This window comes from Ambystoma mexicanum, chromosome 8 (genome assembly GCF_040938575.1).
Source record: "Ambystoma mexicanum isolate Mex_15411 chromosome 8, UKY_AmexF1_1, whole genome shotgun sequence".
NCBI lineage: Eukaryota > Metazoa > Chordata > Amphibia > Caudata > Ambystomatidae > Ambystoma > Ambystoma mexicanum.
The window spans coordinates 1,208,455,443-1,208,474,803 of NC_090929.1; the positions used below are offsets into that span (position 1 = coordinate 1,208,455,443).

At 47.5% G+C, this 19,361-nt stretch overlaps 1 protein-coding gene across 2 annotated transcripts in view; it reads right to left on the reverse strand.

The window, feature by feature from the left end:
• PCGF5 (polycomb group ring finger 5) overlaps positions 1 to 19,361 on the reverse strand; it is a 1,257,849-nt gene that overhangs the window by 316,333 nt on the left and 922,155 nt on the right. For both annotated transcript variants that reach the window (XM_069611309.1, XM_069611308.1), the window contains exon 8: positions 5,248 to 5,337. In XM_069611309.1, the coding sequence (XP_069467410.1) occupies positions 5,248 to 5,337 (90 nt within the window). The remainder of the gene's footprint in view (positions 1 to 5,247; positions 5,338 to 19,361) is intronic.

Sequence of the window (19,361 nt, forward strand, 5' to 3'; positions counted from 1 at the left end):
GTCTTTTCTTCAACTTCCTTGAGGAAAATGAAGAATGATGTGAATGACTTCTCGATCGAGATTTCTTAGATCTTTTTCAAAGAGGAGAATCTCTCGACTCATCCGAAGTACGGTTTTACGGGACAGAAGGGGATTTTGGAATTCTACCCACCGCCAATTAAATTACCTTTGCGCTCTCTCAGAGCCTTGTCAGTCATCGCCTGACAAGATTTGCACTCCTTCGTATGATGCTAAGTGCCGAGGCACATAGGCAAACGCAGTGGCGGTCAGGGTGGACATCTTCGACCTGCAAACCTGACATTTCTTAAAACCTGTCTTGGGCGTCGATGCGAGTCGACAGTGAAGACATGACATTTTATTTAACGAACCGAAGCGTGCCGTAATTTCTTGCAAAAGCTGCGTTGGAAAAACAGAACTGAAGCCAACGGGTGCTGTGCGTGCTACATATCCTGCGAATGACGTCGACCATCGGACAGAGGCCATCGAGGGACATCGAGTCATGGACGCTACCGCACAGCGCCCTCTGTCGAAAGCAACTGAAGCTGCAAGACAATTATCAAAGATGAGGAATACGTGGGAGGACACAATCCATTCGAAGGATCGATTTGGAAAGGGAATGGGGATACCATGTCTCACCTAAGGACATCCTCTCCCCACTCCCCAAGTTCCCTCCACCCAGGTAATCCTCCCTCCCATATCCACCCCCAGGGTCGGGATACAAAAGCGATGGCCTTTCCCTGGCCACCTGAGAGGAGTATTCTGGGGAAAAAGAAGTGAGGATGCCCTCAGGTTCCTCACATGGGACACGCTGCATCAGTGCATTATCTCTAGGAAGCAGGACAAGATGTTCACATCCATCCTGAAATTACATATTTTGAAAAGCAGACCTATTTCCATGTAGAATCATCGCTCTGCAGCCATCTGAATCTCTGGCTCATGTAGGCTATAGTAGCAGATGATCCAAGGTGCAGGGGACCTGAGATGGAGACACGGATAAAGGTCCACCATTAAAACTCCAAATATCATCCAATCCTCAGTCTCAATACTTATCATCAGTTCCCCCCGCACTCCTATGCCCAATCACAATTTTGTTCTGTTTATTTGCTTACCTTGCCTTACTGGAACTCTCTCCCACTTTCTCTTCGTTCTATCACTTCTTACTCTCTATTTCGTACTTCTCTTAAGAACTATCTTCTTCAGTCTTAAAGAACATTTTGTATAGCTTGTGATCTTATATTTGATTGTACTGTGTTTTTTGTTCAGCGCTTTGGCGTAAAGCGCTATATAAATTACAAACTAACTGGTTCTATCAGTGACTAGTGAGTAACTATAGGAGAATCCAGAGTAGCAGATATTGTCTGAGCCCTATTCTTGCTTAGTGCTCCTGCAGTCGGCCAGATCACATCATTAGGGTGCAGGGGAAAAAGCATGGCAAACATGGTGACGGATGGACCAAAGATCTCCATCATGAGCAATTTTCTTCAGCACCGAATCGGCTGTTGAACTACAACAGTCTTAAGACATAAAGTTGCAGGTTTCACATGTAAATAATTGACCTCTACAGAAAGGAACAGTACTTTGGCATCTGATAACATGCTCATGTTAAGGAATCCGCGACACAAATGCATAGGTGATTTCAACTTCATCAGTTGGTGCCTGATTGCATAAGTCGCTGGTGGGACCCGATTCAACAATCTTAATAAAGGCTGTTAGCATCTCACTTCTGTGTTTATTACTTCAATTGGCAACACGTTCCAGTGATCTCAGCAGGTCAGTGAGCTCCAGAAGGGAGCCTACAAAAATAGATAAGTGAAGTGAGCAGGTCTGCAGCAAGTCATCCAGCCGTGAATGTCGGATGGTGAATGGTGAATGGGTCGTGGAGGTGCACCAAAACTAAAGTGCCTTGAAAAAATGGCTCTTCTCAATGGCCAAATTTCCTTCACTATCTTTGAGTACTTATTGTACGTAAGTGGCAAGAAACGGTTAGTGGCACTTTACATAATGAAATATATAGAAATAGATGTTCCAGACAGGGTAACTCACTGAGCTATCATATCTGCACTGCTATCAGCATTATCTAACATGAGGAAAGTTGCATATTATGTTTCACCCACTGCATCAGCTGAATGGAGGACATGAATGCCTTTTTGGAATCTACAACAAATGCCTCCCTGTTTAAATTTCAGCACCCAATTAATTTACGTTATAAAGAACCAAGCCTCTCAAAAGCTCGCTACTCTCACTCCCACTATGCTGCCACGGATGGTAGGGAAGTGAGGAAAGCCCAGCCTGTTTGGGTTGCTTAAGCGCTGCTTCTTGAGCTGGAGATCCTATTCTGGGTTGCCCATGGCTAGTTACAGGAAGACCTTGGACCTCTCTGAGATGGCTTCTATCCATACGGTCAAGAAGACAGATGGTAAATCTCATGCATTTGTTAAGAAACCAACCCATGTCTTCCACAATAGAATACGGAAGCAGGTAAAGGATTTCTCAGTGTAGATACACATGTAGCTTTCACTGTGCCTATCACAGTTTCATAGTGACCAAGGTATCATCCTTTCTATCACCAAACAGCTGAACTGCCTCAAGTAAGAAAATAGGCTCACTTAAACCATGTCTTTACAATACCCCACCATTTATCTCCCTGAAACATTAATTGATTGATTCAAGAGTAGTTCTCTAAAATATTATCTGAAGCCAACACATTAACTATGAATACGTCCTCTGCCTCTCTCTATTTGTCCTCAGGAAGAAATGCAATTAAAGAATGTACCTTGTTCCTGAAATCTCTTTCATAATGGAATAAAACACGTAATATTAGTGCTTTAATTACATTGAGGACAACTGGATTACCTTCCGTCCCAGCATATACATCTTCTGAAAACTCAGAGGAAGTGATGATAACCCCAGGTGCTTGGACTTTCTTCCTACTTCTGTTGCATGCATTTAGGATCATTGTCAGGATCTTCATGTTCCAGGCCTCAAATATTGCTCTCAACCAACTACTTATGTAGATTTAGCTTTTCTTCTGGATTGAGTACCAGGGGTCATTGCAGGCACCACTCTTTGCTCTGTTTGGCTCTAGGGCTGGGCTCCATCATTCCAACAAACTCGGGGCCTCCCACACTTGGTAGCCTTTACAAGCCATGTGCTGGCCTCTTTTCCTGGGTCTTGTTCTTACTCCCAACCGTTGGTCCCGACGAGAGCCAACCTAGCCTGCTGGAACCTTCTTGATCTGACTACCTGCCGGACTGCTCTTCTCCTTCTCCTCTGTACTGCCTTTACCTCCTGATATTATGAACTCCTCCTGCTCTGTACCACTTTCATCTTCTGTTGTTACCACCGCCACCTCCTGATGTTACCACCTCGTCCTCCTCTGTACATCCTTTGCCTTCTAATGTTACCAACATTTCCATTTCTGTACCTCCTGATGTTACCCCCTTGTCCTCCTCGTTACTTTCATCACCTCGGACATTCACACCTCCTTCTGCCCCTACACCCCCGATTGCCTACAAGGCCTTCAACTCAACCTCACGAGCCCTGTTATATCCATCCAACTGTCTCGAATCAGGCACTACCGTCTTCAACAACCCGCAATGACTGACCGTGATCACTGTTTTTTACAGTGCTATCCCTGGGTTGGGCTCTTAGATTGTGGATGAACCTGTGTATGGAAATTGGGGAACTGTTGGGATCAGCTACTTCGCCTTTGTGCAACTGGCCTCAGCTTGGGCCTGGGCTCACTACGACTCAGCGCAAAGCCCACTGGTTTCCCACCAAAGCCCGGATTGACTTTAAAAACATATGCATTGTGCACTGATGCATCTACAAAGAAGCTCGGAAATATCAGAGTCGATCCCTTCGCTCCTCGAACCATATCACTCAGGCCAATTCCCGTTTCACATTTGTCAGGGCAGGTGGTGAAAGTTTCGGCATCACGGCCCCAACCCTCTGGAACTCTTTTCTGCCCCTTATCAGAAACAAGCCATCCTACACAGCATTCAAGAGACTACTAAAAACCTGGCTGTTTGATAAACATGACTAACTCTTCCACGACCTTGGAGCCCCGCCCTCTGCGTCAGAATGTGCACCAAGTACTTTTTGTATGTGTACCTGATCTGTCTAACCACCTTACATTGTCTTGCCCGACTCGGCTACTAATTTCTGTTGTACAAACGCTGTGATACCTGTGGGTTTGGGCATTACAAAAATGTAATACATAAATAAAATAAAATAAAAATAAAAATAGGGGGCCGGACCAAAGTTGCACCTGGCCTGTCCGCCATCTTGAATGTCTCTCTCCCTGGGGCTGCCTGTGAAGGACCCAAGTCTTTTATATTCTCAGCATGGGAACTGCATGCTGGAAAGACTCTTGGCAAGCTGTTTTAACCTTATGAAGGTTCAGTGACTGCTAGGTTTCTGGGAATTTGCAACACTAGATAACCGGTGAAGGAATACTCTGATGGGAGACAGTGAATTGTTAAGGTTGTGTCACACATGAGAAAACCAGCAGTCAGAAAGTCTCAATTCGCAACCTTCATTCAAGCATGGGTGTCAGAAGCTCTGCAGTGGATCACTGGGTATTTGAAGTAAGTCCTTTGATACGACAGAGACACCCATGGTTGGAAAGCTGTGAACGTCCAACATTGTATCAAGAGCGGGTCCATGAGGCTCACAGACATCTCACAGGGGCTTGGAAATGACTCTGCTGGCACAGCGGGTGGGACTAACCGTATTAGGACAAGCGCTGCTAAAACTTTGTGAATGAAACAGACTTTGGCTTAAGTGAGGCCTTTGTTTTTCCTTTCTCAGGCTGTGGTCTGCCTAGAAAGAGTTTCAATCTTTCATAGTTGGAGAAGGGGGCTTTGTATCTGCTGACATGCAACTCAGACTAGGGAAGGGTGACCAGGGGATCCTCCTCATACTGCCCTTTGAGCCCAGAATCTACTGGCTATTGGAGGCACCCAGCCTTTTAAGTTGCCCCCGTAGTGATACCTAGAGCCATAAAGGTAATCTCACCACATTTCTTAAAGCAATATAAACATATTTACCTGGGGAATGTGTTATACTTGGAGGTAGAACCTTCTTTTCACTATAATATTTCAGAGGGTTCCCAGTCTGATGTGACAATAGTGAACAATAAACTCAATGCAGGAAAAACAAGTGTCTAGTTTTGATAGTAAATTTAACTTTAAACCTTTTTTCATATAGTTATAAGTAATTTACTATACATTAATGTTTACTTACAGTTTCCCCTCTGAGTCTCCATCGCGTCATATAGATGAATTCCATTGTATGATCCTTTCCCATGATTTCACCATTACAAAGTACATCCAACTGCATAAGAAAACATAGTATGATGATTATTTAAGGTTGGATCTAGCTCAAGATGCGTAGAGTGCTATATTCATTCATACAGTCTTACATCCCTTGTCAAATTAAAATAGATATTTTGATATCAATAAGTTATAAAAACGAAATAATATATTCATTATCCATTCAGGAATGGAATACTGCATTGAAAAACATTTCTTGGAACATTCCCTCTATAAAGGTTTTCTGCACTTGTGTCCAATTGGTTACTATGGCACCATTGCTTTCCAATTAATACTACTGATCGAGGCAGGAACCCTGGTAGAAGTCTACGAGGGAATAACCATTTCCCACTTAATGGAGCTGAAGGGTAATTTCTAAACATTTCACATTTAAGTTATTATTTAGAAGAACCAGTACTGTTTAGGCATTAAATATATTTGTATGCGAACAATGGCAGAAGAACCTCCAGTGGACAACATGGAACAGTTATGATTTTTCAGGTTTAGGACGATCCAAATGAACGACAGAGGAGGTAATTGTGAAGGACAAATGAGACAAATGGAGGCTAAATTAATATTTTAATTGAGATGTATTAGACTTACCTTAGATACTAATGTATTTTAAATGTGGACATGAAATGAACTGAGGTTTGTTCCAAGCATTAAACGCACAGTGACTGTTTTTAGAATCCTTGTATACATAATTAGGATTGAATCAATGGATTGACCCTGGTAGAAGTAAGAAAAGTAGCAATTGAACAATACATAGACTGGGGTTAAATGGGGACAGGGTTGAGTGTTCTCCATCCACCTCTTCCCTGTACATCCAAGAATATGTTGTTGTTGTATAACACCGGTAAATAAACATAAATAAATAAATCCAATATACTCTTGTACACAATAATATCAATAGAGTGACTGATATGATTATATGTTCAAAAAGAATGATGAAAATAATTGATATCAAAATCCAAGAATATGCAAGAGTGTACATATGGGATACATTACTCACCGTAATCGTATTTCTGATGCTTGTATCTGCTTAGATTCACATGCTGTGCATAGGCCGGCATCTAGTGGAAGCTGCAGAGTATTACAGTTTGATTTTCGAAACTCGAAAATGGGCGTAGACACAGGGCGTGACAGTAATACTATCCCTAGTGTGACGTCCACTGTACCCATGATGCCTCACGCATGTAGGGCCCTCAGATTGTGTTTTTTCTGACATGAGGTAGCATGAGGAGTGGCGCGAGTACAGATTATCCAAGCAGATAGATAGAAAGATAAGACTACAAGCATCCATGCGCCTTCTCTCAGAGGGGAGGAAGGGCGGGGGCATGTGAATCTAAGCAGATACAAGCATCAGAAATACGATTACGGTGAGTAATGTATCCCTTCTGAGGCTTGTGGAATCTGCTTTGATCACATGCTGTGCATAGATTAGCGAGCAGTGTCAGAAGAAGGAGGTGGGACGTGAGAAGGGTCATGAGCAAATAAATGTCTTAGAACCGCTTGTCCCACTTGAGTATTTGTCTTGGAATGAGTGTCAATGCAGTAGTGCTGGGTAAAGGTGTGAATAGAGCTCCATGTAGCTGCTTTGCAAATGGTGTCAAGGGGTACATTTGCAATGAAAGCCAGAGTGGCCCCAATGCCTCTTGTAGAGTGGGCCCGGCAGAGTCTTTTCAGAAAGGGAGTAACATAGCTGGATACAATTGACTATCCACTTGGAGATGGCTCCTTTAGAGACGCGATCTCCTTCTCTGCCTGTAGCTACGGAGACAAACAGTTGGTCCGTTTTTCTTAGCAGCCTGGTTTTGTCTACATAGTAGAGGACCGCTCTTTGCACATCTAGAGTGTGTAGTTTCACCTCAGAAGAGCTTTCGGGTTCTTGGAAGAAGGCCTGAAGCTCAAAGGACTGGTTAACGTGGAATTTAGAGATGAACTTAGGTGAAAACCTAGGGTGTGTTCGTAGAACCAGTTTATCCTTATGAACAGTAAAGAAAGGATCCTGCACTGACAGAGCCTGAATTGCACTGTCCCTTCTAATAGCTACTAAGAAGGCAGTTTTAGAGGTCAGGTGTTTGAGACTGGCTTTATGCATGGGTTCAAAGGGTGGACCCATGAGCTTAGCAAGTACCACATTAAGGTCCCATCCAGGTGGTGGGTTAGAAATTGGAAGGTGGAGTCTCTTTACCCCTTCCATGAAGGCTTTAACCACCGGTACCTTCCACCCCGAAACCTTGTTGTGGGAGGTGGTGTAGGCTGACAGCGCTGCCAGGTGTACCTTGAGTGAGCTAAAATACCAACCCTGCATCCAGCAGGTGGAGCATGTATGTGACAATATTGGAAGGAGTGCAATCAACCGGGTTGATTTGCTTATTCTGGCACCAGATAACAAATATTTTCCATTTATCAAAGTAACAGTGCCTTGTGTTAGGTTTCCTAGACTCTTTTAGGATGTCCATACATCTCTGCGGCAAATTGAGATGTCCAAACTCTATGACCTCAGGAGCCATGCTGCCAGGTTCATTGAGCTGGGTTGAGGATGCACAGTTTGACCTTGGTGCTGGGACAGTAGGTTGTACCAGCACGGGAGTCTGATGGGTTCGCGTAGGTGTGGAAACCGCAGTTGCCTCGCCCACATGGGAGCAACTAGGATGAGCGTCATCGATTCCCTGTGCATCTTGTTGACCACCTTCCTCGTGAGAGGGGTTGGTGGAAAAGCGTAGGCAAACATTCCTGACCAGTTCATCCACAGGGCGTTCCCCTTGGAGTCTGGCTGAGGGAACCTGGATGCGAATCCTGGGCTTTGCCTGTTTTCGCTTGTGGCGAATAGGTCTGTAGTGGGGAAACCCCACTGTGAGAAGATGTCTTCTACGACTTCTCTGAGTAGACACCATTCGTGTTCTTCTGGGAGAGGATCTCTGCTCAAAGCGTCTGCTAGCGAATTGAGATCCCCTGGAACATGTTGAGATGACAGGTAAATGTTCCGTCTGAGTGCCCATATCCAAATTTTCTGGGCAAGCTTGGACAGATTTGCCGAACGAGTCCCTCCCTGTTTGTTTAGGTAAAACATCGCTGTTGTGCTGTCTGTCAGGATCTGCACTGACAGGTTCAACAGGTGGGGCTCAAACGCTTGAAGTGCTCTGAATACTGCCAGAAGCTCTAGCAGACTGATATGATTCTTGGCCACTGTGTGAGACCGGAGACCCTGAGCTGTGTGGTGAAGGAGGTGTGTTTCCCACCCTGACAGGGATGTGTCTGTTGTGAATACAGCCTGTACCTCTGGATCGTAAAAGTGTTTCCCCTTTGACAGGTTCTCTCTTGTCCACCAGTGAAGACTTTGTACAAGTGTTGGCGAAATGACCACTAGATCGTCCCACTGACCACTTGCCTGAGACCACTGTTTCGCCAACCATTCTTGCATGGGTCGCATGCGCAGGCGCACGTGGGGGACCATTTAAATACATGACGCCATCATGCCTAGCAAACGCATCGCTTTGCGCACCCTTATCTGGCGACCAGGCTGATATAGAGGAATTTGCAGTAGTAGATTCCGAATTCTTTCCTCTGATGGAAAGGCCAACCCCTCTTGAGTGTTTAGGACAGCTCCTAGGAAATGTTTGGAGGTGCTTGGCACCAGGCTTGATTTTTTCTCGTTTATGGAGAAACCCAATTCGAAGAGGAGGTCGATCGTTCTTTGAATGTTTGATCTGCAAATTACTGGGGTCTCCCCCGTGATGAGCCAGTCGTCCAGGTAAGGGTACACTGGGATTGCCTCCCTGCGCAGGTGTGCCGCCGCCACCGATAGTACCTTGGTGAATACCCTTGGAGCCGAGGCTATGCTGAAGGGCAGCACCTTGAACTGGTAGTGCTGACTGTCCACCTTGAAGCGCAAGAATCTTCTGTGCGCTGGAAACATGGAAATATGAAAATAGGCATCTTTCATGTCCAATGTTGCCATGTAATCCCCCTTTTTGAGGAGGGGGATTACCTCTTGGAGAGTAGTCATGCGAAATGTTTGGGGCTTGACATACTTGTTTGCAGGGCGTAATCTAATACTGGGCACATTGTCAAATCTTTTTTTTGGCACAAGGAAATAAGTTCAATAAATACCCTTGTTTACCTGGCTGCCCGGGACGAGTTTGATCGCGTCCTTTGCTAGAAGATTGACGATCTCCTCGAGGAGGATCTTTTGGTGGTCCAAGGAATGTATCTTTTGACGTGGAGGGTGGTTTCTGGGACGCTCGAGCAGTTCTATGCAGTATCCTGCGGACACTGTGGACAGCACCCATCTGTCTGATGTGATCCCTTCCCAAGCTTCGGTGAAGTTGAAAATGCGTCCCCCTATTGGGGATGTGTGAGAAGGGACCCTGAGCGGAGCGTCACTGTTTTGTGGGAGGCGTGCCGCCTCTGCTGGGGCTGTCTCTACCTCTACCACGGCTCCTCTTGTTTCCTCTGCCGTAACTCTGGGTAGTTTGTTGGTTGTTACCCCATGATGTACCCTGTCCCTGTGTATAATTGGATCCCCTTTGGGAATTCTGGCCGCGTGGGCGACGAAAATTACCATTGCCTTTTTGATTACGGGGCTTGATGGTCAACTGTCCCAGGGATTTCAGAGTATCATACTCGTCTTTGGCAGTTTTTAATGCGTCCTCTACCGCTTTGCCAAACAGTAGATTAGGTTCCACCGGCATGTCGATTAAGGATGCTTGTGTCTCGGGTTTAAACCCAGACTGTCTTAACCAAGCATGCCTCTTACTGACAGTGCTCACTGCTATTAGCCTGCCCGCGTTATCTGCGGCATCAAAGGTTGCCTTAAGGATGCAACCGGACACGGCTCTCCCTTCCGACGCGACCTGGGCCAACTGGCCCTTTAGTGGTTCCGGAGCGGAGTCGATGAGGGCAGCTACCTGCTCCCACTGGTGGCAATTGTAACTTGCCAGCAGAGTGGTGGTGTTGGCAATCCTTGCCTGGTAAGCGGAAGTGGAGGCTACCTTTCTTCCCAACCCGTACATTTTCTTGCTCTCCTTGTCTGGGGGGGGCCTCAGATGATGATAGAGGTGTCCCTGCCCTCTTCCGGGTGTTAGTAACTACCAAGAAGTCAGGCTTCAGTTGACCCCTTATGTAAAGTGGGTCTGATTGGGCTGCCCTGAACAATTTCTCGATTCTGGGGTTTACTGCCCTGGTGAGGTTAGGAGTGAGAAGGGAAGGATCAATTCTCCGCTGGATGGACTTGAGAATTGGAATGGCTTGGGCAATGGGTTTCTTTTCTCCCACTAGTTCCTCAGCAAAGTCCCTCTCCTCCTGTGCTCCCTGAGTGTCTATGCAGAAGTGCTCTGCCGCTGTAGTCAAGACCACATTTAGGAGGGGCTGGTTGTCGACTGGAGAGTCGGTAACCTGAGGTTCTTTGCCAACAGGGGAGTCTATTCTGTGGACTTCTGGGTCATCTTCCTCCTCATCTTGGTCCTCGTCGTCCCCATAATAGTCCACCCCAGTTTGGTCGTCGAACGTTACCAAGTCTGGATCCTCATCCTGTTGTGGATCCTCACTATACTTGGTGTAAGGCTGGATGTAAAAAGGGTCTGAAGTCAGACCTTGCGTTGGAGTCTCAAACCGAGGTTTCTTACCAGGGGGCTGCGGGTCCCTAGATCCTGAAGGAGTAGCACCGTCAGGGGTATAGGAGAGGAAGTGCTCTGGGTTCTTGGAGTAGAAGTCTGCTAGGGAAGACATTCTAGTCATAACCCTGTCTATATCCTCACTGGTCCATTCTTTGGAGCTGGGAATGACTATTTCTTGAGAGGGTTGCCCCTCTATTTCTTGTCTGGACCTATGGGCCTGTACAGGGGTCTTGGATTGATGCTTATTTGAAGACTTAGAACTGCAGAAGAAGGGTGAGATCGTTTCTTCTGCTATTTACCCCCTTCCCCATGAGTAGAAGAGGGTTTCCCTGATGTTTTCACCTTCTCAGAGCTTTTCGACGCCTGGCCTCAAGATTCAGGGGTAGTGTATCTTTCCTTCGAGTGAGGACATCGGGACTCAGAAGCAGCTGCTGAACGGTCTGCCGGACCCCACTCCTGGTGTGCGGGATGGGGCTGGCGGTCGGTTTCGTCTTCTGACGAGCGTACCTCCATGACTTTGGTGAGTGAGGCACCTTTGGCAAAATACCAAATTGTTTTTGGGGGTCACCCCCATCCCCATTTCCCCATGTTTAAACCCCCACCCCACCCCTTCCCCACCAGATTTAACCCCTTTCCTCACATATTTGTTTAAACAAAATTCAGTATTTTATCATTATTTTTTATTAATTAAAAATGCATTCTTTATTTTCTATTTGTTATAATCACTGGATACCAAACAGCTAACATGGCCTCCAAACATGCAAACCATGTGGCATGAAAGTGTTCCTTAGCCAGAGAACATTTAGAACACAGAAAAAGAATCCATCTCAATGAGATATAATGAAGGCTTTGACCACTCAGATCGTAACACTGTGGGCCTCATCACGAGTCTGGCGGTAACCCTTAAATGCGGCGGTAGCGCTATTAACCCCGCATTTAAGGGTCCGCCAGATCATGGCCTTGGCGGATTTCCCCTCAGCTCTGAGGGGGAAATCCGCTGCAAATTTGCCTATTTTCAGTGCTATTACCGCTGCGGGAAATCCACCAGTGGTAATAGCGCGAATGTTCCCCATTGGGCCCAACGGGGAATGAGGAATTCCCTAATGGGCCCAATGGGGAATGGGCACTAACCGTTCCGCCAAACCCATTATCCCGCGCTAATGGCGCTGGGGGTTTGGCGGTAGGGCTAATAGCGCCCGCGGTAATAGCGCCGGCTTTACCACCCAACTCGTGATTAGGCCCTGTGTATGAAGAAATATTTTATTCTAATTTACAAATATTTGAACTCATTATTTCTCCCCAGAAGGTGGTAGAGCCGTATAGACCATGCTCTTGAACATTTAAGTCAAACATTCATAAACAAAAGGGATAGAAACTGTGAATTAATAAGGCAAGTAAGGACGATAGGGATTGTTAATGCCAACATCAATATATGGAATCAGTAAATGATTTAAACACCGAAGATTAAAAAAACATATTTTTAATGCATTAAATGCAGGAAAATGTTTAGGGGATCACTATAGAAAGAAAGCAAATTACAGTCACATTGAACAAAAGAAACTAAGAGAATTAAAACAACCACAAAAACAATAATATGGAACAATACATTTTTACTGACTTTTAATTGTAAGAAGGATTGGCCATGAACCAATAGCATATAATTTTATAGATACGATCAGCGAATGGGCAAGGACACTCCCAAATACGAAGATAAACAATAATGGAAGATTAATCAGCGCAAACAGATTATTCACACCACAATATTAAAATCTTAACAGATGACGTCATCCAGGGGGGCGTGCTGATGTAAGCAGCCGTAGCGTGCTACCCCCGCTTCAGGGTCTAAAGAGGTGGATCGAGCCCCCAGATGTTGACCACTCCCCCCCCACCCCCACCAAGATCCTGACTTCACTTGCCGCTATACGAACTATTGGTGCACCCGCGGGCGACGGAGCAGGTAAAATCGGCCCGGAATGGAGTCGCAATTGTGTTTGCAAAGTGCGGCCGAAAAGGAAAATAGCTTTCCCCCACGGCTTGTGCATGAACGCAGGGTCCGCTGACGAGGAGGAGAGAGCCGCCCCCCTCTCCCCCTAACCCCCCAACCAACTGTTACCTCAGCGTCCGCTGGGGGGAGGGGCTGTCCCCGCTTAGGAGAGAGGAGTGTTACAGCCCAGTGGGGGATTTTGGGTGAGCAGCCAGGCGAGCCCTTGATGGTGCCCCTGCTAGTGCAGGGGGTGTAGGGCTCTGACAGTACCCATTGCTTGAGTGGAAGACTCAGGAGGAGCCCAGGGGGATAAGGGCCTGGACATGAAGATGCAGGACGAAGACACCCCAAGGGGTACGAAGATCCAGGAATAGGCAGCCACAGCTTACTGTTTGAAGTCAAGAAATATCATAAGGAGTAGGGGGACAGCTGGGAGTAGCGGTCTTCTACGGAAAAAGGACACAGAAGCTGCCCAAGGGTGGAGAGTGAGAGGAGACCTCCCCACTCTGACGGGACCCCTTTAACTGTTGCCAAGTCCAGTCTCTGATAAAGGACAGAGTGCAGAGGGGGGATATAAAAAGCTATATTGGGCAACCACTGGGGGCACCCCATATTACTTACAGAGCAGTGACTTACAAGGAGCACCCCCAGTGCCTTGCCTGCCGGAGTCCGGGACAAAGTAGACAGGGGGACTCTCAGACCCAGCTCCACACAGGGAGGGCCTAACAGGGTGTGGGCCCCCAGGTACATCCCTGGAGTGTGTGCCCACCTTGTGGAGACCCCCAAGACTTTAACCGTCGAAGATAATAAACGATGAGGAGCAGGAGAGGGGAATACGACATTAAGGGGAAGGCCCAGACTGGAAGCTACCCCTGCACAATTGTCCCTGTGGCTACCAACAGGCTAAGGGACCCGGCCAAGGTGAAGGCCCCCGGGTAAGGAGCAGCATCATCTAGACCGTACGTCTGGACGGGGTCACTGAAGGCTAACGACCCCCCGTGTCTTATAGAGGGAGGGAAGGAGGCGACCCACTGCCTCACACCGCGCATTGAAACACTCCAGGAACGAGGTCTGGGGGAGCTGAAAAACAGGGACGAGGCTCACAGCGAGGGTGAAACGGACTCGCGGGTAGGGAGTTAATCAGCAAGAGAATGGGTCTGAAGCATTAACCCACCAAAGGAGCCGGGCACTGGCCCGCACATGGACTGGAGAGCAAAACTTGAACACTTTTAATACTGGAAATCAGAGTTGGGGGGCGAAACATCCCATCCCATCATGTCTGAGACAGGGAGCAACACCATGTTCACCAAGAAAGATATTGCCTCCCTCCTGGAAGAAATCAGGGGAATGAGGGTGGATATTGGTGGAAAAGTTGACAGAATAAAAGTTTGAATTGATAGCATGGACAAGAGGTTGCAGGCAGTGGAGCAAACCAGACCTCCCTTGAAACACTAGAAACACAGATGGATATGAGCTTAGCGGAACTGGAGAGAAGGGAGGGCGAGGTAGCCTCCAAAATGGATCACTTTGAGAACCGGGAGAGGAGAAATAACCTGAGATTTTCTGGAATCCCGGAGAAGGTGAAATGGAAGGAGACCTGCAGAGAACCATACACGAGGTGGTGAAGACGCTGTTTGACGACGAGAATATGGACGAGCCCAAACTTGAGAGGGTTCATAGAGTGTGGCCAGCCGGGAGGGATTCGCGCTGGGTGCTCGCGAGCTTCCACAACTATCCAGACAGACAAAACATTCTTGAAAAGGCACCGGAGCTGAGCGCTGTGTCCATGGGAAACCTGAAGGTGGTGATCTATCAGGACCTGTCAGCGCTTACACTGGCAAAGAGGCGCCTGTGCTCCCCACTCACGAAGTGGCTTAGTGAGAAGGGGGTGAGATACCGATGGGGATTCCCCTTCTCTGTCTCCTTCGAGGTAGAAAGATACAGTTATACATTGGTGACCGAGGAAGACATAAGAAGGGTCACGAAAGAACTGCTGGGAGGAGATGGGCAAAAAGTGGCTGAGGAAGAAAAGGGCCAGGAGGACCGACGTTGGCGTATAAAGGGTCTGAATAGACGTAAAGTCCCAGGCTCGAGAAAATTCAGGAAGCTTGGCTCACCTCAGGCGGGGCCCTCCTGTGCTGTGGAACCTGCAGAGGAGTGTGGTGACGATGTTTGATGATCAACATGGGGCACGGGAGGGAGTTGGGTGGGTGAGTTGCAAGTTATTAGAAGGCAAGGGGAGAAGGGGCCCGATTTAGAGGGCTTAGTGAAGATGATCCGTATTGGGGAGGATCTCTGGTGATTCATTCTCATCGAGGAAATGGTTCCAGGCGGGGTTGGATTGCAGATGGGATGGTGAGGGAGAGAGGAGTGGGCAGGAGGTGGTGGGATGGATGTTCTGGAGGTGAAGGTTCTTAAGGTTCTTAACCAATGGTGCGATCTGAAGGCCAGATTACAGGGGTCTCAAATTTGGTTCTGTCTGTTCTGAGGGGGGGAGGGGAGTTTAGTGCACCCCTGGGAAACAGGAGATGTCTGGGTGTGGTGATATGAGGGTTGGCTTCCTAAATGTCTGGGGCCTTAACTCACTTGCTAAGAGATCTCTGGTACTCTGCGAGTTCAGGAGGTTCAATCTCGATTGGATGTGTTTACAGGAAACACACTAGAAGAAGGGTGGGGACCCAGGAAACACACTAGAAGAAGGAGGTTGCGATCCCGGGAGGTGGGGGAAGTGATTACAGCCTCTGACAAAGAAAAAGCACAGAGTAGCTCTTCTAATTTCGGCCAGGCTGAGTTTCACGATAGATGCGGAGTTGACCAACCCCAACGGGAGATTTGTATTTGCAAAGGGTTGGTTGCATGTGTCCAATTTCAAGATTGGTTCAGTTTATGCACCGCATGTGCAGCAATGTGAGTTCTGGGAGTGGGTCAGAGATAAACTGATCCAATTTCCTGAGGGTAAACTGGTGGTGGGTGGGGACTTTAATATGGTGCTGGACCCGCTGAGAGATCGCAGGAGGATGGGGGGACAAATGTACAGGGCCAACCCGAAGGATTCAGAGCGCTTTAAAGTCGTTAACGATGTACTTGGGCTGTGCGACTCCCACCACTCGACACCAGAAGGAGACATGCCATTCACTTATTATTCTGCAGTCGATGATTCCTTCTTGCAAATAGATCTGATTTTGGTGGACTTGACCTCACAGGAAAAGGTCTTGCAATCCCAAGTTGCCCCGATACCGTGGTCGGACCACAATATGGTAACAATTATGGTAGACACGGGGGGATTTAGAGGCCTTCGGGAGAATTGGAAGTGTAATGATTTCCTGCTAAAAGATAAAGAGGTGCAACAGGTACTCCTCAGGGGAATCAAGGAGTCCTTCCTGTTCAATGATACTGGGGAGGTGGGGATCCAATCAGTTTGGGACGGTTTCAAGGTGATTATTAGAGGGACGTTGATGAGAATAGAATCAGAGAAAAAAAGAGAAAGGGAGGTCAGGCTCCGTAGAAAAATTAAGGAGCTACAACCGGGAGGAACCCAGGGGCAGTAAATCTCGCCCTCTAAGGCAAAAGAGCTTAGACGTTATAGGACACAACTAAATGCCATATTGACGCAAGATACGGAGAAGAAACTCCTGCTCCTGAAGCAAAAATACCACGAAAAGGGGGACCGAGCAGATAAGATCCTGGCATGGAGATTGAGGGAGGAGATACAGAGGAAGACCATAGGGACTATTAAGACAGAGGTGTCTACATGACACCCAGAGTATAGCGAGTGAATTTGTAAAATACTACAACATCCTCTATTCGTCGGAATGGGTGGGGGAGGAAACCCGGATAGACTAATTTCTGGGCAGGCTACCAATACCAGGGCTCCCTGAAGAGGTAGCGGGTACTCTGGAGAACCCCATAACCCTAGAGGAAGTCATGCAGGCCATCAAGGGGATGAAATCAGGGACGGCCCCTGGGGAGGACATGTTTACGAGAACATTCTATAACATTTTCAAATCCCTGTTAGCCCCGCGTCTAGTAGTTAGTAGCTATTTAATGCATGCTTGGAGGGTGAATCCCTCCCCCCCTCGATGATGGTGGCTGTCATAGTCGTGATCCCAAAGGAAGGGAAGGATCGCACTAGATGCTCTTCTTATAGGCCCATATTCCTCCTCAACGGGGGTGTAAAGATACTGGCTAAAGTCTTGGGAACGAGATTGGAGGCGAACATGCCGCTTCGAGTGCATGGGGACCATGTGGGGTTCATTAGTGGAAGGCAAGGCTCAGACAACATTAGGAAAACTATCAACCTGATCCACGGGGCACAGGTGGGAGGGTTGCATGCATGGACACTGGACTCAGAAAAGGCCTTTGACAGGGTGGAGTGGCCCTTCATGATGAAGGTTCTGGGGAAGATGGGGTTGGGATCTAATTTCCTGAAATGGGTGGCAGAATTATACAATAGACCCAGCGCAATGGTTCGGATCAATAGGGGACTGACAGAGGACTTTGAACTCACAAGAGGCACTAGACAGGGATGTCCCCTATCCCTACTTGTATATGCCCTTGCCATGGAGCCACTACAAATCACAATTAGAATGAACAATCTGATCAGGGGTATAGCAGGGAGGAAGTTGAATGTAAAGGTTTGCTGTTTGCGGATGATATATTGGCCTATTTTACGAACATTCCGGTCTCACTTCCAGTGCTAATGGCCCAATATGAAACTTCTCAGGACTCAAACTTAATGTGGGAAAGTCCGCTATTCTGCCTCTGCTGGAACGAGTCCCCTCCTAGACACGAAAGAGAGCCACTATGGTATGACGATTAATCAGCGGAGTATTAAATACCTGGGCATCTGGGTTATGAGGGATCTAGAGGAGATGGTGAGGGATAACTATAACCCCTTTCATGAGCAGCTCACGGCCGATCTGAAGAGGTGGCTTCCCTTGGTACTCACCTGGTATGTCAGGATTACCTCTATAAAAATGAATGTGCTCCCCAGACTGCTGTATCTGTTTGCGGCTATCCCAAGAAAGCTCCCAGAAAGATTGTTCCTTGAAGTCACAGGAGAACTACATAGATTTGATGGGGGAACAAGACCCCAAGGGTGAAAATGGCGAACTTGACCCTTCCTAGGGACAAGGGGGGGATTCTGGTTCCCGGATATCTGCCTGTATTACAAAGCGGCACAGATCAGGGGGATGCTGGAACATATGAGGGAGGATATGAGGATTTATTGGACCTATCTCGAGGACCTACCGGCGCACCCTTTGAAGGTCCGAGATTACTTTTGGTCCGCACTTAAATAAATACTGTGCGCCTGCGCTCGCACCCTACATTGGGGGTCTTCTGGTCGGTTTGGCAGGAATCTGAGGAAGCACAGGGGTATACATCGTGCCCCTCCCCTATGTCCTTAGTATGGGGGCCCCCGTTCGAACTGGGGCATCAAGGATTTAAGCATTCACAGAGGTGGTCAGATGTTGGGCTTGAGAGAGTGGGACAATTGTTTGAGGGTGGGAGCTTCAAGGAATGGGGTGTGGTAAGGGATATGCTGGTAGGGGACTCAATTTCAATATTCGAATATCTCTGCATCAAGGGTATTTTGACTGACCCGAAGTGGGGGGAAGTGTTGGGAAAAGTATTAAAAGAAGTGGAAAAGGTACTGGACCAATCTATAACAAGTAAGGGGATACTTTCCAGGCTATACAAAGCCATGAATGAGACCTGTATACAGGGGAGGCAAACCTTTCAGAGATATTGGGCGGAGCTGGTGGGTGAGGAGATACCGGAGGAGGACTGGGCGCGAATATACAACGTGGGCTTCCGTTGGGGTTGTTTACCTCCACAATAGAACATAACTTTAAACTATTGATGGGGTGGCATAGAGACCCGGTGAAAGTGTCTAAGATGTTTCTGGGGGCATCTCTGTGGTGCCCCAGGGGGTGTGGGGACTGGGAGACACTGGCACACATGTGGTGGTGAAAGTCCCAAAGTGCAAGTGTTTTGGAAAGAGGTGTTGAGCTGGATGGAAGAGGTGACTGGGATAAGGCTGGATCTAGAACCACTGTAGTTGCTACTATGGCTGCCGCAAAAAGACATGGAGGAAAATAGACTTCCGAGGATGTGGGAGGCCATGTTCAGAGCGGAGAGATTGGCTATAGCCCAAGGCTGGAAAAAAGAAATGCTCCACATGAAAGATGTATGGGAAGGAAAAGTGCAAAGCATGATGATAATGGAGAAGCGTACTGCGGTGGTGAATGATAGAATGGGAGAATTTCAGGCGGAGTAGTCGGCCCTACTGTTAAAATGGGGACTGGAGGAAGGCAACCTGGTGGATGGACCCGGTGAATAAGTGGAGGGGGTTGAGAACGAGAGGAGCAGGGGCCTAAAGGGGAGCCGATGAGGGCTAGAAATTAATATTATGAGAGCCTTCGAATCTGAGACATTGAC